Here is a 26711-nt window from a genome sequence, read left to right as displayed (position 1 = left end):
GGGTATCACTACATAAGATTAATGCAAATTTTGTTATTTCCAGAGGAGATTAACAATGCTGATGAAAGGAGTCTTTTAAGTAACTAGAATTGTTACAAGTAGCTGCTTCAATTTATATCAAATGCTGTCATTCATTAAAAGGAGTAGTTTTATTGATACGCATATCTATGCATTAAAGTGACAAAAATAGATTCAATATAAGGGACACTATTCTCTTCAGAAATTGAATGTGAGTTGGTATGGTGTAATGTCCGAGCTTGTGGGGTTTGGAATCACATATAACTTGCTCAATCTGGAGTGTACCATTTACCAGCTTTGCACCCTTGCAAAAGCTGTTTATCTTCCACCCATCATTTTATTATCTCTATCTGTAGGAATGAAAGTGTACTTAAATCACTGAGATGATGTGAGAATTAAATTTTTAAAAGATGTATAAAAAAGCCCTTGTATAGGGCTTCCCTGGCGGCGCAGTGGTTGAGAATCTGCCTGCCAATGCAGGGGACACGGGTTCGAGCCCTGGTCTGGGAAGATCCCACATGCCGCGGAGCAAGTAGGCCCGTGGGCCACAACTACTGAGCCTGCGCGTCTGGAGCCTGTGCTCCGCAACAGGAGAGGCCGCGATAGTGAGAGGCCCGCGCACCGTGATGAAGAGTGGCTCCCGCTTGCCGCAGCTAGAGAAAGCCCTCGCACAGAAACGAAGATCCAACACAACCAAAAATTAATTAATTAATTAATTAAAAAAAAAAAAAGCCCTTGTATAATTAATTCATGGTAGAAAGTAAAATGCTTAAATTTGTTCAATAAATTTTAGTAATTTTTATTGTGGCATGGTTGGTACTGTTACAAGAACTATTGAGGTACATAAAGAAGGGCTGCTTATAAGAACTGCAGTGGAGCATGAATTAATGCAGAATTTCAGGATGATAGTTGACTTTTGAATTCCATTCTAAATCTGAGAGATTTACGTTAATGTGTAATATTTATCTAAAAATAGATTTACATGTTAAATTATATGATTATATCAAAGGGTGCAACTCATAGCTTTTCCAAAGTGTTCTATTTCCTGAACATTCTGTAATGTATTCATTAGCAAGGTCTTCTTATATCTTTTCTTAGAATAAAGCAAAAGATGTTGAATAATAAGGAGACACATCTCCAATAAAATGTGGAAATCAAAATGGAACGCAGAAGTAAGGGGTTGAACACATTTTCACATAAAATATTTGTTATTCTAAGGCAGAGTTGCTGTGCCAAAGGGTGACTTTGAGTCCTTTATCCACCTCTCAGCCCCCTGCACATTTTGCTTTGGACAGCTGGCCTTCCCACCTTGTTACATTATGTGCTCTACAAAGGTATCTTCAAGACCCTCCATTCCACATAAATTGTCTCCTCTAAGCCCTTTCTCTAAGTGTTTTCTGGAGGTGCCACTAAACTCAGTGACAGCACCAGAAGACAGACCTGAAAAACCTTTTCACTCAGGTTAAATTATTGACTAACTTTAAATTTCCTTTAGTTTATCAGGGACATCTCGACCTGTAAGGAGGTACAGACTATTCTCCAATCAACAACTATAATTCTGTCACATCATCTGTTACCAGGGGATGCTGTTCCTTGAGGAGTCCACAGAATCTTTCAGTATTGAAATAACTGAAAGATCACAGTGCCTTCGTTTCAACTGTAGAGGTTAAGTAACTTCCCCAAATCTACAACACTAGGTTACGGTGCAATAAGGACCGGATTAAAGGTCTCCAAGTTGAATGATTAACTTGCAATCATTTTCTCTCCAGGAACTCAACTCCTAAACACAATCACACATACATTTGTCAAAATAGCTTTGTCTCAAGCAGAGAGGAATGAATGCTTCTAAAAGGCTCAAACGTGTGACACATCACTGACCAGCATGGAGCTGGCTCACAATAGAGGCCCAGTTAAAATGTTTCAGATGCAGCTGGATCAAACCTCTAAAGCACTAAATTAAAACAATCCTTTTAGGGGGCTTCCCTGGTGGCGCAGTGGTTGAGAATCTGCCTACGAATGCAGGGGACACGGGTTCGAGCCCTGGTCTGGGAAGATCCCACATGCCGCAGAGCAACTAAGCCCGTGTGCCACAACTACTGAGCCTACGCGTCTGGAGCCTGTGCTCTGCAACAGGAGAGGCCACGATAGTGAGAGGCCCGCACACCGCGATGAAGAGTGGCCCCCGCTTGCCGCAACTAGAGAAAGCCCTCGCACAGAAACGAAGACCCAACACAGCCAAAAAAAATAATAATAAATGAATAAAAATAAATAAAAATAAAGGAATTCCTTTAAAAAAAAAATCCAGTGAATTCCCTTTAAAAAAAAAAAAATCCTTTTAGTGGAGGAAATTCTAAGCTTCAGAAGACGACCTTCCTTGGGCTTCCCTGGTGGCGCAGTGGTTGAGACTCTGCCTGCCAATGCAGGGGACACGGGTTCGAGCCCTGGTCTGGGAGGATCCCACATGCCGCGGAGCGACTGGGCCCATGAGCCACAATTACTGAGCCTGCGCGTCTGGAGCCTGTGCTTCGCAACAAGAGAGGCCGCGATAGTGAGAGGCCCGCGCACTGCGATGAAGAATGGCCCCCACTTGCCGCAACTGGCGAAAGCCCTCACACAGAAACGAAGACCCAACACAGCCATAAATAAATAAATAAAATATTAAAAAAAAATAATAACAAATGAATAAAAATAAATAAAAATAAAGGAATTCCTTTAAAAAAAATCCAGTGAATTCCCTTTAAAAAAAAAAAATCCTTTTAGTGGAGGAAATTCTAAGCTTCAGAAGAGGACCTTCCTACTGAATCTCTGACCAGTCACTGATGATGCATCTTGTCTGTGATGCTGATTGGTTCTCTAACACCAAGAACATCCAATCCAGGAGCAAATACTGAATTCCTTGGTTGGTGTCACTTGGGTGGAGGAGGGTCACAGTACCCATTTGAGTGGGGCTTGCCTGCTCCCCTCACACCCTGTCCTCTCCTGTTCTCCAGCATGGTGTCTCTGTATTTCTCCGGAGGCTCCTGGATGGCAGCTCTGACAGTGATACTGATGGTGCTGAGCCCTCCCCTGGCCTGGGCCAGGGAGACCCAACGTAAGTGTATACCTTGGATGGTGAGCTATCATGGGGTGGGGGAAGGAAGGTACTTAGTTTTGTCACTGTGTCCAGGCCATGCCCCTTAAAAATTGTGATATATTCTTCAGTGACCAGCTATCTTTACCACAGGGATCCCCAATTCTTTCCACAACAAAAGGTGTCTAGATATTTGTCCTCTCTATGAGAGCTGCATCAGGGACTTCCATATGTATAAGACATTTATTTTTCTCAATTCTCCTCCAATAAAACCTCCCTAGCCTTGCATCCCATTCTTTCATTGTCTTAAGAGGATTTAGAAATAAAGATAACTCCCCATTTGGCATTTCCCTTTATTATGTTGAGTTATGCCAGGAAAAGGGAAAGTTTCTCTGAGAATTTTATGGGAAATCGCAAGGAATTAGAAAGATCCCTCCTAGAAGATCCTGTGTTATATCCTCCAGAAGATCTGTGATGTTGGTGCCTCTCTCTAATATGTGAGAATGTATCAAAGGGCCTTCCCCCATATCTTTTCTTTCTCCTGAACCCCAATCTTTAAAATGCCTGTATCCCTGCCCTGGAGGTTCTCTGACAGAAGTTGGGATTCATTTTCTCTCTATTTCTCCTGGGTAAAGCACCCTGGAGCTGAAACGACTCTTAGTAATCCTTAGTACTTGAAATGACTCTTTAGATCAGGAGCATCCATGGGGTGGTGTTCTTTGATGCCTTAAAGAACTTAGGACATCTTCTGGAAACCTGGCACAGGTTAGTGTTCACTGTGAATCTATTTTGAACCTTTCTAGATGATCAGTTTCTCCTACATCTCCCCGTTCTTTGGCCCGAGCATATGAGAAGAGATTCAACTAGTAGAGGATAAATTATAGGTTCATCCACTGTGCTGTCTATGTTCCTTAATTAGCCATGTTTGGTTACCTCTCCTTCAAGTTTGTCCCTATTTTTCCCCAGCTATGTCATCAGCATTACTGAAAGTCCCCAACGTTTGCACAGACCCCAGCACTATAATAGATCCATTGGATGAGCTAAAACTTATGAAATTTTCCCTCTTGCTTAAAATCACCTTTTTCTTTCCTGTGAATGCCTCTTACAACTAGTTGAAGAAGAAAGAGGACGTTTGTCTGAATTTGTCACAGAAAGTGGAAGGGATATAATGTGTCAGCAGAATAAAAGAGTGTTGGAGCTGGAGCCCCTTCTTGCTTTCCAAGATCCTCACAATAATCAATTCCCCAAACCATGAGTTCATTCATTTAGACCACAAATGTTTATTTGAGCAGCTATTATATACTAGGCTCTGTCTAGACTCAGAATTCTATATGAATAAAAGCTAGAAAAGTCTCAATTATCATGGAACTTACCTAATGACAGGAGAGAAAGATAACAACCCAATTAACAAAGAAAAACATTTCAAAGAGCAGTAAGTGCTCTGAAAAAAATGTATCAGGGCTATGGGACAGAGAAAATGGGATTCACTTGACGTTGGTTCAAGTGGCTAGGGAGGTCTCCCTGAGAAAGTGACCTTTAGTTGAAACATGAGTGATGAGAAGGAGGCAGTTATGTAAAGGGTGCAAGGGAACAGGGAAAGAACAAAGTGTGGAAAGATATTTGCTGTGTTTAAGGGACAGAAAAAGGCTAGAGTGGCTGAAACAGAGCAAGCAAGTTAGCACGTGGAATAAAATGAGATCGGAGAGGAAATCAGGAGCCAAATCATTTTGGCCCTGATGGCTAAGGTAAGATTTTTGAATTTTATTGAAAAAGATATGTGAAGCTACTGAGGGGTTACAAGGAGTGTCAGTTTATGTTTATTAAAAAAACAATTCTAGCAACCATGTGGAGATTGGATTGTACGGATTCATCAGGGAGACCTTTTAGGATCATGGTAGAATTCTCCAGGGAGGACGTGCTTGTGGCCTGATTTAGTGTAGTAGTGACAAAGACAGTAATAAAGAGAAAGGCAACAGATTTGAAATAGATATTTGTATGACTTGTTAATAAATTATATTAGGAAGGGGTAGAAAATTAAGCTTATCCCTCAGGATTTTGTCTTGAATTACTGGAATAAACATAATGGTGCTGCTTATTGAGGTAAGGAAGACTATGGGAGGAAAAACTTTGAGGTGGGTGGTTAGGAATAAAAGTTTTGTTTAAGTTTAAAATGATTTTTTGACATTTTTGTGGAGCTGTCAAGAGGCCAATTGAATTTATGAGACGAATTCAGGGGGAGACCAGGGCTGGAGACATATATGTTGCAGTCATTGACAACTGTGTTAAATTTGAGGAAAGTAGAAGAGGTTGCACATAAAGAAGGAGTGTGGGAGTGTGTAGTAGAAGGCAAAGAGAGGGCCAGGGTCAGTAAGTCAGCAAAGGGGAGTGGGAAGGAGTACCAGGGATAGTGACAAAAACCAAGAGAATGTGATGCAGAGAGTGAGGGAACTTAGATTTTTCAAGGATGGAGAGAGTGGCGATTTGTGGTGAGTATGACAAAGAGGTGGGTGAAATGAGAAAACATGACAGAGAAGTGAGCACTGGGTATGGTGGACCTGGCATTTGCTGTCAGTGGAGTATACAAGACAGGAGCTAGATTGGATCGTTTGAGGAGAGAATGGGAGCTGAAGAACTGAAGAATGGATGACAGATGACTCTTTTGACTAGCTGACCTCAGGGACAGACTGTGCTCTAGCATAAGGGAATCAGCTGGACCTAAAGTATAAAAATAAGAGCCTGATGAGAAGCTGGGAAAACCTGAGAATCAGACATGTTTAGTTAGTCATCAGCAAGGAAGCATTAGAGTGCCCTTGAATGCCAAGGTTATGCAAAAAAACATTAATTAATACAGCCAGTATTTATTCATGTCCTAGAATACACCAGTTATTTAACCTTAGGTGGTAATGTTGGAGTAACACACCAAACAAATCTGGTTTCTGTCAACGTGGAGCCTCATAACATTTTACAGCTACTCTGTACCAGGCCTATAAATTTCAGTATGTAATTCTTATAACTATCCTATCATATCTGTAGCAATTAGAAACATATATATCACATGGAAGCAACCTAAGCATCCATTGACAGATGAATGGATAAAGAAGATGTGGCACATATATACAACAGAATATTACTCAGCCATAAAAGAAACGAAATTGAGTTATTTGTAGTGAGGTGGATGGACCTAGAGTCTGTCATACAGAGTGAAGTAAGTCAGAAAGGGAAAAACAAATACCGTATGCTAATGCCCATATATGGAATCTAAAAAAAAAAAAAAATGCTTCTTATGAACCTAGGGGCAGGACAGGAATAAAGACACAGATGTAGAGAATGGACTTGCGGACACGGGGCAGGGGAAGGGTAAGCTGGGATGAAGTGAGAGAGTGGCATGGACATATATACACTACCAAATGTAAAATAGATAGCTAGTGGGAAGCAGCTGCATAGCACAGGGAGATCAGCTCTGTGCTTTGTGAACACCTAGAGGGGTGGGATAGGGAGGGTGGGAGGGAGACGCAAGAGGGAGGGGATATGGGGATATATGTATACATATATCTGATTCACTTTGTTATACAGCAGAGATTAACACAACATTGTAAAGCAATTATATTCCAATAAAGGTGTCAAAAAAACCCAAAAAACAAAAAACATGTATATCTATGGAATCTAAAATTCAAAGAGTTTGAGTTATTTACCCAGTGCCACATTGTTAGTTCTAGAACTTAGATTATATTATCAAGTCTGAGTATATAGAAATTCCCTTTGTTCTAAGTCAGCATACCCCTTTTGTGTTAGATTTATATATACCACATTATTATATATAAAATGTTCTGCTCTTATTTGCTCAAAATGGTAATTAGTGATTATATTAATTGAAGACAATTGCCAAATGATGATGAAGATATTACTTGCTTTAGGAAGTTAAGGAATAGAAAGATCTTGTGAGCTTGCTTTCATAGGGTTATAAAAATAAAAATGTCAATATATTTATTGAGTGTTTATTATATGATCAGCACTAGGAAGTGCCACTCTTTAATTTCACACTTAAAAATATACTGTGAGGGATATACTATCATCAGATCTGTTTTGGAGATCAAGAAAAAAGGCTCATGGATGCTAAAACTGACCTAAGTAGAAGAGCTCATGTTCAAATTCAGAAGTTCTGATTCTACAGCTTGGGATTCTAACCCCCATTAGCGGATAGTGGTTTGATTGTGTCTGAATTACTGACAAAATTTCTGATGTTCATATGCACAGTGTGTGTCTTGGGCGTGTGTGTGTGTGTGTGTGTGTGGAGGGGCGCTGCAAGGGCTGCTAGATCCAATACAAAAGAGACATACCTACTGTATAGCACAGGGAACTCTGCTCAATGTTCTGTGGCAGCCTGGATGGGAGGAGCGTTTGGGGGAGAACGGATACATGTATATGTAGGGCTGAGTCTCTTTGCTGTGCACCTGAAACTATCACAAATTGTTAATCGGCTATACTCTTATATAAAATAAAAAGTTAAATAAATAAAATAATAAAATAAAAAATAAGATGTAAATGTATCTTTTTTGTTGTTGTTGACAAAAAAGAGACATTTACAAAAAAAGAGACATTTACATTCATTCTGCATTTATTAGTTGAAAAGTCCATATGTGTTCACACTTCCTGCAGCCTGCCATGGGCATGTGTTAAAGAATACAAAGAAGAAGTATTAAATATCCTCCTCCTTCTGAGGCTACATTAGCAAGTTGGGCTAAGGTTGCCAAATTAAATACAGGATGCTCAGTTAAATCTGAAGTTCTGATAAACAACAGTAATTTATCAAAATCGAAATTTCACTGGGAATCCTGTATTTTTATTTGCTAAATCTAGCAACCTTAAGTTGGGGACGAGAACTGGACAAACAGTGCTAACCATACAAGCTACAGTGAACAGTAACTTCACACTTCTTAATTTTGTAACGTTGGTGTCATGTGTCGATAAGATACTTGAGAATTTCTGAATAGTAAAATAGACCTGGTCTGACCCAGAGTACCCTTCTTTCCGCCATCATTTCTAGGTGATGGTCTCTACTTAAAGTCTGGGGACCTGCTCAGTTTTTTGTAAACTGTCTATATGAGAATATCATCTTCTTCTTAGTTTCTCCCCTTCTCTCCCCTGAGGAGGCTTGACTACAGAAACAAGTTCTACATCTGGCCAAGGGTGGTAATTTGATGCCTACTTGTATTGTTGGAACTAGGAGACAAAGTTAGAAAATGAAATCGTTGAGGCACGAACAGGAATAAGATGTCTGTGGCTGTAATTTACTACTACAGATAAGTAGTGGACCAGAGGCAGAGAAATTAAGAAAAAAGATGATGTGAAGGATAAACTATGACTTTGCAATTGGTTGGCAAGCAAAGAAATAAATAAGCCTGGGTCCTGAACAAATTAATTTTCCTGGAAAAACAGCTCTTCAGTGGGTCCAGATTCTTAAAAAATATAAATTTCAGTGGGACCAAGATTTTCAACAAATGTAATGTCGGCTGCCGCGTGGGGCTGAGGCCTGACTGAGCGGCGGTGTCTCCCGCAGAGGATTTCCTGTACCAGTTAAAGGCCTACTGTTACTTCACCAACGGCACGGAGCGCGTGCGGTTCGTGACCAGAGACATCTATAACCGGGAGGAGCACGTGCGCTTCGACAGCGACGTGGGCGAGTTCCGGGCGGTGACCGAGCTGGGCCGGCCGGTCGCCGAGAAGTGGAACAGCCAGAAGGACCTCCTGGAGCAGAGACGGGCCGCGGTGGACACGTACTGCAGACACAACTACGGGGTTGTGGAGAGCTTCACGGTGCAGCGGCGAGGTGAGCGCGGGGCTGGGCGGCCAGCGGGCGGGGGCGCAGTGCGTGTGGGTGTGTGTTTGAGACAGAAACAGAGACAGGGAGACACAGAGACGGGGACAGAGGAGACTGCGTTCGGGGGGCGGGGGTGTGTAGGACTGCGAGCAAGTACGAGTTAGGCGGGTTCCTGTTGTCTGGAGACAGTGTGTGATTTTGTCAGTGACTGTGAGAGGGGACAGAGCGTGTGTGGTGTGCGGAGGCCCGGGAGGGAGGGGAGGTGTGGCGGGAGGGGTGCAGGAGGGAGGCTCCGGGCGTCCTTGGTGGTCCCTGTGGGGGAGGGGAGGGGGAGGGGGAGGGGAGGGGAGAGGAGGGGAGGGGAGGGGAGGGGAGAGGAGGAGGAGGAAGGGAGGGGAGGGGAGGGGGAGGGGAGGGGAGGGGAGAGGAGGGGGAGGGGAGGGGAGGGGGAGGGGAGGGGAGGGGAGAGGAGGGGGAGGGGAGGGGAGGGAGGGGGGAGGGGAGGGGTGGGAGGGGGGAGGGGAGGGGAGGGAGGGGGAGGGGAGGGGAGGGGAGGAAACCCCCACTGGGGTGGGCGGTTAGAGATGCGGGAGGGACTTCAAGGTGTCTGTGGTTGGGGGAAGGTTTGGGGGAGGAGAGGTGAGGAAAGTGAAAGGATTGGGAACCTGTGAGGAGAAGAGTCACAGCGTGCTCTGGGCACACACCCTCTTACTCCTGACACCCCAGAAATAAGTGTGCCGCGTCTGTCTGTGTGCAGGAGCACTTCACTGAGAAAAAGGTGTCAGACTACTTTTTGACAGGTGCGGGCAGGGGAGCCTCTGAGGCACCTCTGATCTTCCTGAGACTTCTTCTAGGTCTAAATTTTTCGCCTTTTTTTTTTTTTTTCCCCTTAGCCTATATATTTTTACATAGTCGAGATGACTGTGTAATCACCTTTTGAATTATAATTATGTTAACACACTGATGTTACTATTTTTATAACGCTAATAGTATTCGAGTAGTTACATAATATTTCTTTTTATAAGTGTAACAATTCACCTCACAATCTCCTTTATCAGATCTTTTTTCAAAGATATATAGTGCCAAGTACTCAGTTTAAAAGTTACATTTTTTATTTTAAATTTATATTTCTTTGATTCCTAAAGTTCTTGAATATCTCTCACATATCTATTGGCCCCTTGTTACTGCTCTATTATTTATTCTCTATTATTTCTGGGGTCCTGGTGTTTTTCTCAGTGATATAGATTCTCTATGCAGCAAAATTAATTCTGTTGATATTTGATTCAGCTTTCTGTCCAGTTCGAGGTTTATATCTTGATTCAGTTTATTATTTTCCATGATAGAAATTTAAACATTTTTAGTTAATAAAATAAACTGCAAAATTGTTAGGAAAGATTTACCATCAATTTTAAACTTACCATTTTAGAGTATTGTAAAAATGTTTTTCACCAAGTTTCTCCATCATTTAAAAAAAATTGTGTTTATTAAGGCTGATACTGTCAGATTGTCTCAGGCGCTAAGCACATATTTAATGAGTCCCAGACCCTTGCCTGAACTTATGGGTCAGCTTAAAAAGAGAGACAATTGCAAACTGATAACAATTCCAGTGGTAAATTCACTTGTTTTGCAAAGGAGAGGGATTGATTAGCAGAGTTTAATTATAAGAAAATTTTTTTTTAAATAATGACTTTTCTTCCTTCTTTCCTTCTCCTTCAGGACTCATGGGGTTTTTTGGAATTCAACTCAGAGTTAGAGATTCACTTGCGTCTTTCCTTCTTCCTGGGGCAGAACCTTTTCTGAGGTGTTCTAAGGTGTGAGTGCCTGGAGACAGCTTTCCCAGGATTTCATCCTCTGTCTCTACAGAGTGCCCCCCACCCCCGCTGTTCCCTAATTTATCCACACTGCTTTGAATCATATATTCTTTCAAATAAAACAAGGGTAATAAATAGCTCTGATATACTGAAGGCTAAATTCCAGTTACGATTTTATATACTTCAGGTTCATTAATCCTCACATAACCCTACGAGGTGAATTAGAATTATTATTCCTGTTTATAGGTGAGAAAGATGAGACACAGAGGAATGGAAAAATTCTCCTGGGATGACTCTGTAAGAGACAGAGCCTGGATTTGAACCCAGGCAACATGAATTCAGAAATGACACTTTTAATTAAATGCCTTGCAAAGATTTGTAAACATGTCAACAATAAATAACTGTTTCATGCAATGGGAAAAAAAGACACACAAGTATCCTCAGCATCTATAAAATCTAATGGGTCCATGCGGTAAGGGTTAAATTAAGGATCATGGTACTAACTCCTAAAGTTGGGCCACATGGCCACCTTTGAGGGAGACCTGCCCCAAGGCTGCAGTCTGGGACTGGAGAGTGGATGCAGAAAGGCAGCCAACCAACGAGACTTACTCTGTCTCCCTCACTTATCCCCTCTACCATTTTCTCTCCTAGTGGCGCCTACAGTGACTGTGTATCCTGCAAAGACACAGCCCCTGCAGCACCACAACCTCCTGGTCTGCTCTGTGAATGGTTTCTATCCAGGCCACATTGAAGTCAGGTGGTTCCGGAACGGCCAGGAAGAGGAGGCTGGGGTGGTGTCCACAGGCCTGATCCCTAATGGGGACTGGACCTTCCAGACCATGGTGATGCTTGAAACAGTCCCTCAGAGTGGAGAGGTCTACACCTGCCATGTGGAGCACCCCAGCCGGACGAGCCCTATCACAGTGGAATGGAGTGAGACGCTTTCTGGCCTCATAAGTTCCTCACCTACCAAGGAGGGGGCTTGCTTACCCCTGAGTGTCAGGTTTCTCCTCTCCCCACAGCATATGTTCATTTGCTCTATTCTCTCCTATCCTTCAGCTTAGGTTAGGAGGGTAGTCATGTGAATATCCTGTGATAGAGATCCTCTGATATTTTTAGATATCCTGTGATAGTTTGTACAAAGACCTGTACCCCCTGAGAAGGCAGTTATGCCTGGCAAGCAGAATAGAGGTGTCCCTGTTTTGAGCCTCCCATCTTATCTCAGGTCATGGACACCTCTTTGGCCCTGGGCACCAGTCCCCTTCTTCAGGCTGGGCTCCTACTTCTGACATTGTTGCTCTGAGTTGTTCATTGTGATCTGAGAAGAGGTGTGTCCTCTACGATGTAGGGACCTTCCTGACATGAAGGGAGTCCAACCTCAGCTCTGCCTTTTATTAGCTCTGCCACCCTAGACAACCTACTTAACCTCATTGAGTTCCTGGCACTTCACCCTTAAGATGTTGAAGTAGTGGCCTTATGTCAAGGCTGTGATATTTAAATGAGTTTAATTCTCAGTGTGTATCTACTTAGTGTGATTCTTAAACCTCTTTTCCAGAAATGGCCAATTATTCTATTTCTTCCAGGGCAGGCTTTTTTCCCCCATTGTCACAGTTCTGAATCTCAGAGTCTCAATTAGAGAAGTAAGAACTGGGGTAAAATAGCACTAAAACTAGCTTCTTTTCTCAGGGGCACAGTCTGAATCTGCTCAGAGCAAGATGATGAGTGGAATCGGAGGCTTTGTTCTGGGTCTGCTCTTCCTTGGGGTGGGGCTGTTCATCTACTGCAGGAATCAGAAAGGTAAGGAGCCTGTTGGCAGCTGAGCCTCCCCACAGACTTTTGGGGGAAGAAATATGACTTTGCTCAGTTAGTTCTCTGTATATCTATGACCCTGTGTAAAGTCTTTCTTTGCTTAGTTGACCTCAAATTTCCTGAAAATCCAGAAATTGACAGTCCATGGTTAGCTACGGTTAAAATGTAAGAGGTGATGGCCTGCAGAGATAAGAAAAATGTTAACATGCTTGGAGATTTTGGGTGGAGATCCTGGGGCAAATGCAGGAAGAGACACTGAGACTGATGAAGTTATACTGGATTTGTGTGACAGAAGCTTCGTAGCTTACCAACTCTCAGTGTCTGCTCTCCTCCCTGCCCTGGCATCGTGTGATTAGGTTGTGGTATTAGGGGAATCTGAGGTGGGGGTCGGGGGTTGGGAACATTGTGTCTGGGGACAGATTAACCTCCATATATTTTAAGTATATATCTTCCCTTCTCTTTCCCAGGACACTCTGGACTTCAGCCAACAGGTAATGCTCTTTAACTCTCTTTTAGAGACATACTTAGTCTCCCTAGAACAGATGGTAGAGGTGACAAGACAGGTGACAGAAATAATGGGAAAGACCTTGGATCTGACTTTGGATCAGGCAGTTTCCACTGAAGCTTCTTCTCTCCACTAAACAGAAGGCCTGTGCTCTGAAGTAACTTTGGCTCAGGGAGACTTAAGAATTTGTTTTCCTTCTTAATTCAATGCTTTAACATGAGACCCTGAATGAGAAGAAAAAAACTGCTTGCAGAGTTAGATCTGGAAACAACCCTCTCCTCTGTCTTTTGCAGGACTCCTGAGCTGAAGGGAGGATGGTGACACTCAAGCAAAAACCTTCTGTCCCGGCTTCTTCGCAGCATGAAAATGTTTCCTGCTTTGCTGTAATTCTTCCACAACGATAGTACTTCTCAGGATCTAGTTTGCTCTTGGTTGAGTGACCCTGCAGAAAATGTCCTTCTTGATGGCTTCCTCAGCCCCTATCCTTGACCTGGAAGTCCCCAATATTGATCGCAATACCTTACCTTCATTTTTTCCTGGTCCCTTTTGTTTTTAACCTTTACTGCCTCCTGTGCATCTGAACTCATCTTCTGCCCACTTTTCTTTTTAAAGTCTTTCTCAAATAAATATGGATGAAAACCATCTGCTTCATACAGTTCCAAGGAAGGAAGTAGAAAGAAAAGAAAAAAGGAGAATTGCATCATATAACAATAATGGTTTTCATTAACATTACTGAACTTTGGTCACTTGGGGATCTGAAAGATTTCCTTGCTTCCTTCCCTGTTTTTTTCTTGGGTTTTCTGTATTCTCTAATTAGGAATGTTTTCCTGAACTAGAATAAAAGCCTTGTTGAACCCATTTCATGGTTGTCTCCTACATCTTTGCATTCTCAAAGACAAGCATGCAAGTTTCTTCACACCATGGGATACAGAAAGGGGCAAAAAATATAAGAAATACAGGTGACTTGTAAGGATGTGATGCCCTGAAAATTTTTGTAATCATGTTCTTTTTTCTCTTTTTCCCTGTTTTTTTTTTTTTTTGTTTTTTTTGAAGAAAATATCTAATCCTGGGTACTTCTTGAACTCCTCTTTTATTAGACTAATGGTGGGCTTCAACACTTCAGCCTTTTACTGTCTCTCAGATAAAAGGCAGTGGCATGCCGGCTCTTTGGCTGAGATGCATTCTTCCCCGTAAATAGGGTTCAGAAGGCCTTCAGGACAAAGCCGAAACTATTGGAAAAGGTGCATTTCTGAGACCCTCCAGATTGTGCAGTAAACTTACTGTCTGTTACAGGAAAATCCTTAATGGACCTTATCTTAGCAGAAATCAGGGACAGTTCTGGGAAAGAAAAGGGATTATATAAATTCACTGATGTACATCCAAACAGTGAAATACTCTGCAGCTGGAGGAAAAAATGAGAATAACCTGCTGTGGAATAATATCCAAAATGCCCTTTCAGTATGTACAGGGCTGTGAGTATTAGTACACAACATTTTGTTTAATAAGATAGAGGAGGAGAATAGGAATATATAGATACACCATTCATTTTATCTGTTTATCTATTTTTCTATCTATCATCTATCATCTGATTTTGTTTGTAAATAGAAATAATGGAAGGATTTTTTAAGTAGCACTCTAGACCCATCTAAATCATGCTTGAAAACCAAAAGGAGAGAGTTCTTGGCAATCCACATAGCCATATCCTGTTTCTTCTCACAAACTCTAGGTATTAGACCTTCCTCTCACCACATAACTCATAACTTGTCCTGACTCCACTTTCTCACAGGATCTTGAAACCAGACTAATACTAGGACCATTACAGAAACATTATTTGGTGGAGACAAATGATGTTACTTCACTTATTGGTTGTATAGGAAGGAAAGTGATAGAAATGAGAATTTCCATAAAGTATCTTTGTTCAGCAAATTGGCCTGCTTTGTCCTAGAAGAAAGAGCCTAGGACCCAGGCTAGAGAAGCAGCCTGAGATTGAAGGACTGGGTCTTTTGATATTACTCCTGAAAAAAGAAAAGAGGCAGTTCTTTTTTTTTTTCCCCCCAGTACTTCCAACCCTAAGCCAGTACTGTTTTTGTTCATATGATTCATGATTGTTCCTTTTGCACTGCTGTTCTGAATCATTTCTTCCTCCTTCTCTGATTCAAGTCTCACTTCTGCAAACGAACTACATTTTCAAGTTTCTTCTAAATACTCCAACCTGTATGAATATACCCTTTTTCTACTATGTTTAAACTTGATTACTTTAAAATAATACCCATTTGTATTTTCATTGTAATTATAAATGCCTGTCTTCTTTTTTCTTTTTTTAAATTGAAGTATAGCTGCTGTACAATATTATACGTTACATGTGTACAGTACAGTGATTCACAATTTTTAAAGGTTGTACTTCCTTTATAGTTATTATAAAATATTAACTATATTCCCCGGGTTGTATATTCTTGCAGCTTATTTTACACCTAATAGTTTGTACCTTTAAATCCCTTACCCCTATGTTGCCCCTCCCCTTCACTGTATTTATTCATAATGTATTGTTTATTAATTCAACAACTATTTATGATTACCTCCTCTGAACCAGGTGTTTCTCCAGGAACTGAGAAAGAACGGTACACAAAGAAGATAAAGTCTCCGACTCACAGAGCTATTATTCTACGTGTCTTTCTTTCTTTCCCGGTGGAGATTGATAATCCTGAGATCTTTATCTTGGTATTGCTAGCCACTAGCACTCTTCTGAATATAAGAGGTATCCAGTAAGTGTTTGCGCTTTGAATTTCACCAGTTGTACTCCATGCTTCTATGTCCACGTAGCACTTAGCATGATGCTTGACGTTCATAGGTGAGCAGGATTAAATTTGCTGTTTAATTGATATCATCGAGTCAAGGAGAAATTAAGATGAACATTAAGGAAGACTTTTCTTTTCTGACTTTGGAAGTGATGATTTGGGGGGTAATCTCTGCCACGCCACTCTCCTTCCCCTCTTTGCATTTTCACACTTTGGTTCATCACCTTCCTAAAGGTCACCTTGTTTCCCAGATTTAACTGCCCCTTTCCTTCCAGTGATTTCCAAAGTATTCGAGAGTGTGTTCCTCTGTCGTTCTTATTCCTCTTTTTCCTAGAACCATAGAAACTGGAGCCCAGCTAGTGAGAGGCTTCTAGAATCAGCATGATATGCTTGTTGAACGTCCTCATCAGGAGTTTTCCTAGTACATCCCATGATACTCACTAGTTGTACCCAATAAATTCTTACTATCCTTATTTAAATGTTATACTTGTGACTTCCAGGTAATCTTTTTCTTTATGACTAGTGAACTTTGTATCCTATTTTTAAAATCTTTTTATACTTCAAGGTCATAAAGATATAACCTAACATTATCTTCTAAAGATCTTATTGCATTGCGTTTTTATATATAGATATACAATTCAACTGGAATTAATTTTGTGTATGGTGTGAGATAGATGTCAAATTTCATTCTTTTTTTTAAATAAGGGTATCCAACTGATTCAGCAGCATTTATTGACAAGACCATCCTTTCCTAGCTGCTCAATTGAAAACGATTAGGTCACAAAAGAGGCACAGAAGAGAACATACTGTAATAATTCAATTTATATAATGCTACTAAGCACGTTTAGAAATAAATGTCAGGTTGGGAAAGTACGTGGAAAATCAAGGAAGTGATTGGTATAGACATCTGGGTAATGAATTATCCTGGTGGAGAGAGAGAGAGGAGTGTGGATGGAAAGAGGCACATTATGCACTTACAGGGTATTGGCCCAATGTCCCCAATGTTCTATTTCTTGATCTGGGCAGTGGTTCCATGAATATTGGCACTATAAAAATTAAGTTGTACATTTATGCTTTCTGTGTTTTTCTATATGTGTGTTCTACTTCACTACAAAGTATCAAAAATGTAAAATGTTTAATTTCCTGACTAGACCCTTGTAGTCAATATTATTGAGTATCACTAAGTGATCAGCATTTTTCCATGTGTTGGGGATGCAACAGTTAACTGAAAATACAGTGTGATACAACATAGCCATTTCGAGGCTATGATGAGAACTAAATGAACTAAAGTGTCTGGAAGTACATAATCAGTGCCTTGTAGAAAATAAATGATAATTCATTCTTTGATTTTCCCTTCATTTGTCTGTGCAACCAGAGTTGGGATAGTAGATCTCATTCACAGTCCGCATCTCTTCTAGGTCAGGAGCAGCAGGGAGATACCAGCATCATAGCTTTTTATTTGTGCTTTTTAATCATAGCCAGGGACTTCCTACATAGGTATGAAAAGTCAGGGATCATATCTCTATCAAAACGCCTATCTCTTGGGCTTCCCTGGTGGCGCAGCGGTTGAGAATCTGCCTGCTAATGCAGGGGATGAGGGTTCGAGCCCTGGTCTGGGAGGATCCCACATGCCGTGGAGTAACTGGGCCCGTGAGCCACAACTACTGAGCCTGCGCGTCTGGAGCCTGTGCTCCGCAACAAGAGAGGCCGCGATGGTGAGAGGCCCGCGCGCCGCGATGAAGAGCCGTCCCCGCACCGCGATGAAGAGTGGCCCCCGCTTGCAGCAACTACAGAAAGCCCTCGCACGAACCGGAGACCCAACACAACCAAAAATAAATAAATAAAAAAATATTAAAAAAAAGAATCACTACATTTAAAAAAAAAAAGAAAAAAAAAACGCCTATCTCCTCCAATCCTCACTCCACACTTTGCTTTACTCTGCAAATACTCTTTCCTCGCTAACCACTTAATCATGTCCTAATTCATTCCACTAAAGGATATTTTTGGCTTTTATTATCAATATCTAACTTAGTCATTCTGTCCTTTCCTGATTTCTACCCAAGACTTTAAATAAGACCTTCTGGTCAGATGTATCTGCTGGAGATAAGTGATGCTGCCTCATTCTTTATCCCTATTGGTTATAGGAAAAAAGAAACCAAACAGTTATCTGAGGAAGGATGTGGTTTTTCCAGCAAATCTTTCTCTTTCTCTTTCTTTCCCCAAAATGTCTCACTCAGAAGGAAAGAACCAACTCCCAGGCGGATAAAAGGGATGATCTTTCTATCTCCAAAAGGAAAGAAAAGATACTTCTAAAAGATCTCATGTTCCTCCCTTATTCATCAAATATCATTTTTTTATATTATACATGTCTAGGAGTCCTATATTGTTTATTCCTACTGTCATCACACTAATCTCTTTGCCCAACCCCTCATAACTAACCTTGGGTTGCTGAAAGTTTTCCTAGTTAATATTTTTTTCTAACCTCATTCCCATCTTTCTAAAAGATGTAATTTTACCATTTTTACAATGACTTACCTAGCATCGTTTAACTCTGCATATCCACTCTCTCATATTGCCCAACATTATTTAGGTAGGATTACAATTCTGTCAAAAAGAACTCTTCACCATCTACTGCCTCCTGACCACTCCCTCCCTCCTACACATATGATTTCACTGTGGTTCCTATTCCCCAGAGGTCTCTAAACAACCCGAAACAACCCCTTCCTCTATGTTCTAAGTCTCACTTCCTCCAGAACTCACGTCTCTACAAATGCTTCCTTGTTATTGTAAATTATGTTTTTACTTGGTTTTAATTATTTTGTTGTATCAATTTGTGTTTTGATTGTTTTTTTTGTAGATGTTTCTACTGTAGGTCTTGTAACATTGTTTTCCTTTAATTTTATATTTCTATCTTTATTGTGGGTTCTAGTTTTCTTAAAAGTACGATCTAAATCATATATATCTTTTCATCCCTAGCATGTGGCTCCAACAATTTCTCCTACATAGACACAGATAACTATTTCTTCCTAGAAAATGAGAGGATGAACTGACTAGTGACCAAGGGTGAACCAGTCCCAGGATCATGTCCCAGATGATACTCTGTGCTCCTTATTTCATAGTTTATTATTAATCACAAAAGATTTTCTGGATGCTTACTCTTTGGGTCTTTTGAATGTCCTTTATTCTACTTTCTCCCAGTCCTCAATATATCCACAGAAGGTCTCATCAAAACTGTATTCTGATATTTTATAGAATTACCTATTTCAGACCCTCTTGAGATTGATCTCTCATCTCCTCATTCTCCTGTACCAAATGCTGGAGTCCATGAAGTGCAAAGGGGCTAGTGTTAGCCATGTGCTTATTTTGGGCCTCTGGTCAGGAGCTTTCCTAGAATATCCTGTGGGAATCAGTAGCCTTGTCCCAGTGTTTTCCCATTATTTTCCCATTATTCACTATCCCTATTTAATGCTGCTGCTGAGGTATTTCTTCTTTTCTTGACTAGACTTTAGTAATCCTGGCCCATGGCACCATCTTGGTTCACTCTCCATATCTTATTGTCCTTCTGTGGCTCACATGTGCTACTTCCTATGAACCATCTGTGCTCTTGGTCACAGAACACAATGCTCAGCTTTTTCCCCAGGTCCTATTCCTTCTCCCAAACATTTGCATTTAAAGAAATGTTTCTTCTCTATCTCCCTTTTCTACACTCACCTTCTTTTATCTGCCCTAGTATTCACAAAAATATTTCCAGTTCTCTTGGGACCTTTCATGAAAAAAAATTGCTGAGGCAGTCCAAGATGGCCATGTAGGAAGACCGTGAACTCACCTCCCATGAACACACCGAATCTACCGCTCCATATGAAACAGTTCCCTCTGAAAAAGACCTGAAGAGTAGCTGAGCAGCTACTTCACGTTGCAGACAAGAAAAGGGCCACATGGAGGTGGGTAGGAGAGGCTGAGACAAGGTCTCGCCATAAACCCCAACCCTGACACAGCAACCGTAACAGGGAGGGAACCCACAGGCCTAGAGCGTCTTTCTGAGAAGCAAAGTGTTCGTACCTCAATAAGGCATCCAAATTTTAGGACCTGTACTTGACAGACAATCCTCCAAAACATCTGGCTTTGAGAACCAACAAGACCTGTGGGGCAGTGGCAAACTGAGAAGACACCCTTAAAGGGCTTATGCACAGGTTCACGTGGCCAGGGTCTAACACAGACGCAGTCATTTCAAAAGGGCCCAGACTTTACTGAAAAAGATTTATTGCTAATCTTTTTTTTTTTTTTAACATCTTTATTGGAGTATAATTGCTTTACAATGGTGTGTTAGTTTCTGCTGTATAACAAAGTGAATCAGCTATATGTATACGTATATCCCCATATCCCCTTCCTCTTGCGTCTCCCTCCCACACTCCCTAGCCCACCCCTCTAGGTGGTCACATATCTTAAAGCTTTGGCTGGAGGTGCAGAAGCCTGTTGGGTTACTCTTGGGGACAGAAGCATGGGCCAGCACCATTTTTGAGCTCTCCCTCTGCCTTGCTAAAGCTGGTAGGCACCATATATATATTTTCCCTCAGGAAGTGCCATCTTCATGCCCTCCCTCTGCCACTTTCCATAGTGTCAGTATCTCCCGAGGGGAGCTCTTACACACGTCTGGTGCTCCAGTTTGTACAACTATGGCCAGGAAACACCTCTACATTGTCTGGCTCTGGTGGCCATCAGGGCTTATGCTCACAGGTCCCACAGGACGGTAACCAACAGAGAGATTTCTTAACCAGCTCCCACCCTCAGGGCACAGCAAGAGGCAACAGACTCAGGAGCTGAGTCTTTATGTGAAAGAAGCCTGTATGTTTATCATCATGGCTTCGGCCTGAGGGGCAGGGTTTTTAAATTAAACACACATCAAAGGGCTAACTGTAAACCTTTCCAAAGACCTCAAAACTCAGGCACTATCTTGCACTCTTCCTCTGCCACACTCCAGAGTGCCAGTATCTCTTGGAGGGGAGCTCTTACACATGTCTGGTGCTCTGGTTTCTCATCTGGTTCCCTGGCTTTTGTAGCTGTAACTCAGGAGACACCCTTTCATCTCTTGGCTCTGCTAGGGGGACTTGTGTTCCAGGTTCCTATGGGACTGTAACAATCAGAGACAGTTCTTGAGGGGCTACCACCCCCAGGGCACTACACACACGCCAGACTGAAACGTACCCCAGCCTTTTTATGGAAAAGGCCTATTTTCTTATCCTGGACCTTCAGCCTTAGGGGCAAGCTTCAGGTTTGGTCCCCATCTAGAGGTTATGGATGTGCTCTCAGGGAATGTAGGCCTGGGGATGCCATCTTTGCACTCTTCCTCTGCCTTGCTACAGATCTCCCAGAAAGGGAGCCCTGATTTTTGTGACTGTTGCTCAGGAGACACCTCCAGTTCACCTGGTCTGATGGCCAGCAGAGCTTAGCTTGTGGTCCTACAGGACTATATATATTTGCATACTTTAAAAGCTGCTACCTGAGGGTCTGACTTCCAATTGGTCTGAATCTAGGTGCTGATTCAGATCCCCCCACTGGGACACTGGCAGGACTTGGCACACCCTCAACTACTGAGAGCTGTAAAAATATAATAGGCTGTTTAGAAACCACAAAGGTTTGAGAGACAGCCAAGAGCTAGGATACGGTTGAACCATAAACTTCATCTCCTACCCAAAGCTACTTCTTCCAGACTGGGAGAGGTAGATGATGATTAAACGATAGTCTCAATAGATGCAGAAAAGGTATTGGGCGAAATTCAACATCCATTTATGATAAAAACTCTTAACAAAGCGGGAATAGAAGGAACGTACCTTCACAGAATAAAGGCCATATATGACAAGCCCACAGCTAACATCATATTCAATGGTGAAAATCTGAGAGTTTCTCCTCTAGGAGCAGAAACAAGACAAGAATGCCGATAGTCACCACTTTTGTTCAACATAGTACTGGAAGTCTTAACCAGAGCAATTAGGCCAGGAAAAAAAAGTCATCCAAATAGGAAAGGAAAGTAACACTCTCACTATTTGCAGATGACATAATTTTATATATAGAAATCGCTAAAGACACCACCAAAAATTGTTAGAATTAATAAATAAATTCAGTACAGTGGCAGGATACAAAATCAATACACACAAATATATTGCATTTTTATACTAATAACAAACTATCAGTAAGAGAAATTAAGAACACAATCTATTTATGGTTTTTACTAGAGAAACAATTGACCTATCACCAGCTGATGGCTACCATGGTTACCACAGAGGAGTTCTGCACCTTCTGTCTAATGGCTATTGTGTATGGCTTTAGGGCTATAGAAGGCTTTTCATGCCACTGGGATGGCTCGTGGCCCCTGTTTGGAGGATGCTGCTGTAATGATTAACGGTAACAAAACTGCCTTTGAGTTTAATGGCTGTTTCTTTTCATTTTGACCACATCTACCATTGTAAAAAGATGAGAACATTGTGGCCCAGTTCCTCTGGGGTAGTTTTATAACATAAATATTATTAAAATATATGATCTGCAGAGCTACATGTTTTAGGTGGAAAAAGAAATTGAAGATGATTCCTGAAGACAACTCTCAACTTCAGGGTTTCCATGGGAGCTGAGACCAGAGGTGCGTCTTGATGGATTTACCCAAAGGATTTCCTTTTATATAAGGCTTCTTAACACAGGAAACCCTTTATTACTATCCTGCTGTCCATATTAGAAATCTTTTTTTGGGTGTGGTTTTGGGGATAATATTTAGGGCACAGTAAGGGATAATGATATACCTACCAAGGATGTTTTTCATTGTTCTGATTAGGGTATATGGCAAGCTGATGTTTACTCTGTTAAACTCATGCAGAGACCCTTAGAAAACACCTTAAGGACTAAATGACAGAAACCTGCTTCCTAGTGGAACTCGATGCATCTCTCACAAAGGTAACAGGGACATGAAGATATTTGAAGTTTTGCATTTCAAGAACATTGTCACTGAACTCTCTGGAGACTATATCAGACTGCAATTCTCGAAAGTTTCTGAGTTTCTACCTAGGTGTAAATTATAAACTTGAGGTCTACTACAGAGAGGATTGTCATGATCAGTTTGTGCCCCAAGAGATCAGCCTGAATTGTGCCAAATTTCCTGATTTTATTTTTGGTAAGTTTGTACAGCCACAATTTCCAACACTTCTTGGTTAGGAAACCTGTGGAGAGTCTGAGAACATCTCTTCATTATTCCAAGAAGTTTCTATTTGGACTTCACAGGTGATATCATAACACTGATCTGCCAGAGTTGTGCCAAAGATTCCCGAATGTCACAAGTTAGTACCAACGTTTTCTGTTTTTTGTTTTTTTTGCCTACTTGAACATTCTTGAAACTAGAATTTTACAACTTACTTAACAGTTCAAATCTTCATCATGTTAGTGCTTCTATCATTAACTAATAGACAGGGAAAATACAGGTTCCCTTAGAAGCTGATCCAGGCAAAAACTTCAGTGAATTGTCCATAGAGGAGCATAACAGGAAGTTCCATTTTTGTAGTCTGAAGTAACATGGCTATAAAATTATAGGTGAATCAAGAAACAAGAATCAACTCAAATAAACAACCTAAGCTTACACCTAAAGCAATTAGAGAAAGAAAAACAAAAAACCCCCAAAGTTAGCAGAAGGAAAGAAATCATAAAGATCAGATCAGAAATAAATGAAAAAGAAATGAAGGAAACAATCGCAAAGATCAATAAAACTAAAAACTGGTTCTTTGAGAAGATAAACAAAATTGACAAACCATTAGCCAGACTCATCGAGAAAGAAAGGGAGAAGACTCAAATCAGTAGAATTAGAAATGAAAAAGGAGAACTAACAGTTGACGGGGCAGAAATACAAAGGATCATGAGAGATTACTGCAAGCAACTATATATGTCCAATAAAATGTACAACCTGGAAGAAATGGACAAATTCTTAGCAAAGCACAACCTTCCGAGACTGAACCAGGAAGAAATAGAAAATATCAACAGACCAATCGCAAGCACTGAAATTGAGACTGTGATGAAAAATCTTCCAACAAACAAAAGCCCAGGACCAGATGGCTTCCCAGGTGAATTCTATCAAATATTTAGAGAAGAGCTAACACCCATCCTTCTCAAGCTCTTCCAAAATATAGCAGAGGGAGGAACACTCCCAAACTCATTCTACAAGGCCACCAACACCCTGATACCAAAGCCAACAGAGATGTCACAAAGAAAGAAAACTACAGGCCAATACCACTGATGAACATAGATGTGAAAATCCTCAACAGAATACTAGCAAACAGAATCCAACAGCACATTAAAAGGATCACACACCATGATCAAGTGGGGTTTATCTCAGAAATGCGAGGATTCTTCAATATACACAAATCAATCAATGTGATAAACCAAATTAACAAATTAAAGGAGAAAAACCATATGACTATCTCAATAGATGCAGAAAAAGCTTTTGACAAAATTCAACAGCCATTTATGATAAAAACCCTCCAGAAAGTAGGCATAGAGGGAACTTACCTCAACATAATGAAGGCCATATATGACAAACCCACAGCCAACATCATTCTCAATGGTGAAAAACTGAAACCATTTCCTCTAAGATCAGGAACAAGACAAGGTTGTCCACTCTCACCACTATTACTCAACAGAGTTTTGGAAGTTTTAGCCATGGCAATCAGAGAAGAAAAAGAAATAAAAGGAATCCAAATCGGAAAAGAAGAAGTAAAGCTGTCACTGTTTGCAGATGACATGATACTATACATACAGACTCCTAAAGATGTTACCAGAAAACTACTAGAGCTAATCAATGAATTTGGTAAAGTAGCAGGATATGAAATTAATGCACAGAAATCTCTTGCATTCCTATACACTAATGATGAAAAATCTGAAAGAGAAATTAAGGAAACACTCCCATTTACCATTGCAACAAAAAGAATAAAATACCTAGGAATAAACCTACCTAAGGAGACAAAAGACCTGTATGCAGAAAACTATGACACTGATTGATGAAAGAAATTAAAAATGATACAAACAGATGGAGAGAGATACCATGTTCCTGGATTAGACGAGTTAACTTTGTGAAAATGACTATACTACCCATAGCAAGCTACAGATTCAATGCAATCCCTATCAAACTACCAATGGCATTGTTCACAGAACTAGAACAAAAAATTTCACAATTTGTATGGAAACACAAAAGACCCCGAATAGCCAAAGCAATCTTAAGAAAGAAAAACAAAGCTGGAGGAATCAGGCTCCCAGACTTCAGACTATACTACAAAGTTACAGTAATCAAGACAGTGTGGTCCTGGTACAAAAACAGAACTATAGATCAATGGAACAGGAGAGAAAGCCCAGAGATAACCCACGCAGATATGGTCACCTTATTTTTGACAAAGGATGCAAGAATATACAATGGAAAAACGACAGCCTCTTCAATAAGTGATGCTGGGAAAACTGGACAGCTACATGTAAAAGAAGGAAATTAGAGCACTCCCTAACACCACACTCAAAAATAAACTCAAAATGGATTAAAGACCTAAATGGAAGGCCAGACACTATCAAACTCTTAGAGGAAAACATAGGAAGAACACTCTATGACATAAATCACAGCAAGATCCTTTATGACCCACCTCCTAGAAAAATGGAAATAAAAACAAAAATAAACAAATGGGACCTAATGAAACTTCAAAGCTTTTGCACAGCAAAGGAAACCATGAACAAGACGAAAAGACAACCCTCAGAATGGGAGAAAATATTTGCAAATGAAGCAACTGACAAAGGATTAATCTCCAAAATATACAAGCAGCTCATGCAGCTCAATATCAAACAAACAACCCAATCCAAAAATGGGCAGAAGACCCAAATAGACATTTCTCCAAAGAAGATATACGATTGCCAACAAACACATGAAAGGATGCTCAACATCACTAATCATTAGAGAAATGCAAATCAAAACTACAATGAGGTATCACCTTACACCAGTCAGAATGGCCATCATCAAAAAATGTACAAACAATAAATGCTGGAGAGGGTGTGGAGAAAAGGGAACCCACTTGCACTGTTGGTGGGAATGAAAATTGATATGGCCACTATGGAAAACAGTATGGCCGTTCCTTAAAAAACTAAAAATAGAACTACCATACGACCCAGCAATCCCACTACTGGGCATATACCCAGAGAAAACCATAATTCAAAAAGAGACATGTACCACAATGTTCATTGCAGCTCTATTTACAATAGCCAGGATGTGGAAGCAACCTAATTGTCCATCGACAGATGAATGGATAAAGAAAGTGTGGCACATATATACAATGGAATATTACTCAGCCATAAAAAGAAAAGAAATTGAATTATTTGTAGTGAGGTGGATGGACCTAGAGACTGTCCTACAGAGTGAAGTAAGTCAGAAAGAGAAAAACAAATACTGTATGCTAACACATATATATGGAATCTAAAAAAAAAAAAAAAAAAATGGTTTGGAAGAACCTAGGGGCAGGACAGGAATAAAGCCGCAGATGTTGAGAATGGAGTTGAGGACACGGCGATGGGGAAGGGTAAGCTGGGATGAAGTGAGAGAGTGGCATGGACTTATAGATACTACCAAATATAAAATAGATAGCTAGTGGGAAGCAGCCGCATAGCACAGGGAGATCAGCTCTGTGCTTTGTGACCACCTAGAGGGGTGGGATAGGGAGGATGGGAGGGCGACGCAAGAGGGAGGAGATATAGGGTTATATGTATATGTATAGCTGATTCACTTTGTTATAAAGCAGAAACTAACACCCCATTGTAAAGCAATTATACTCCAATAAAGATGTTAAAAAAAAAAGAATTATAGGTGAAACTACTATGGTCAAATTAG

The 26711-nt window shown here is 40.9% G+C and overlaps 1 protein-coding gene across 1 annotated transcript; it reads left to right on the top strand.

Annotated features, from left to right (window-relative positions):
• Positions 1-2915: 2915 nt before the first annotated feature.
• Positions 2916-13889, top strand: LOC309637299 (DLA class II histocompatibility antigen, DR-1 beta chain-like). The gene is made up of 6 exons (XM_082411707.1): positions 2916-3109; positions 8646-8915; positions 11369-11650; positions 12404-12514; positions 12994-13017; positions 13325-13889. Exons 1-6 carry the CDS (start codon positions 3010-3012, stop codon positions 13336-13338), a joined length of 801 nt encoding a protein of 266 aa, XP_082267833.1. The 5' UTR covers positions 2916-3009; the 3' UTR covers positions 13339-13889.
• The last annotated feature ends 12822 nt before the right edge of the window (positions 13890-26711 follow it).

Source organism: Balaenoptera physalus (genome assembly GCF_965194825.1).
Source record: "Balaenoptera physalus genome assembly, chromosome: 11".
NCBI classification, from domain to species: Eukaryota; Metazoa; Chordata; class Mammalia; order Artiodactyla; family Balaenopteridae; genus Balaenoptera; species Balaenoptera physalus.
This window is presented reverse-complemented; position numbering and strand designations above follow the sequence as displayed.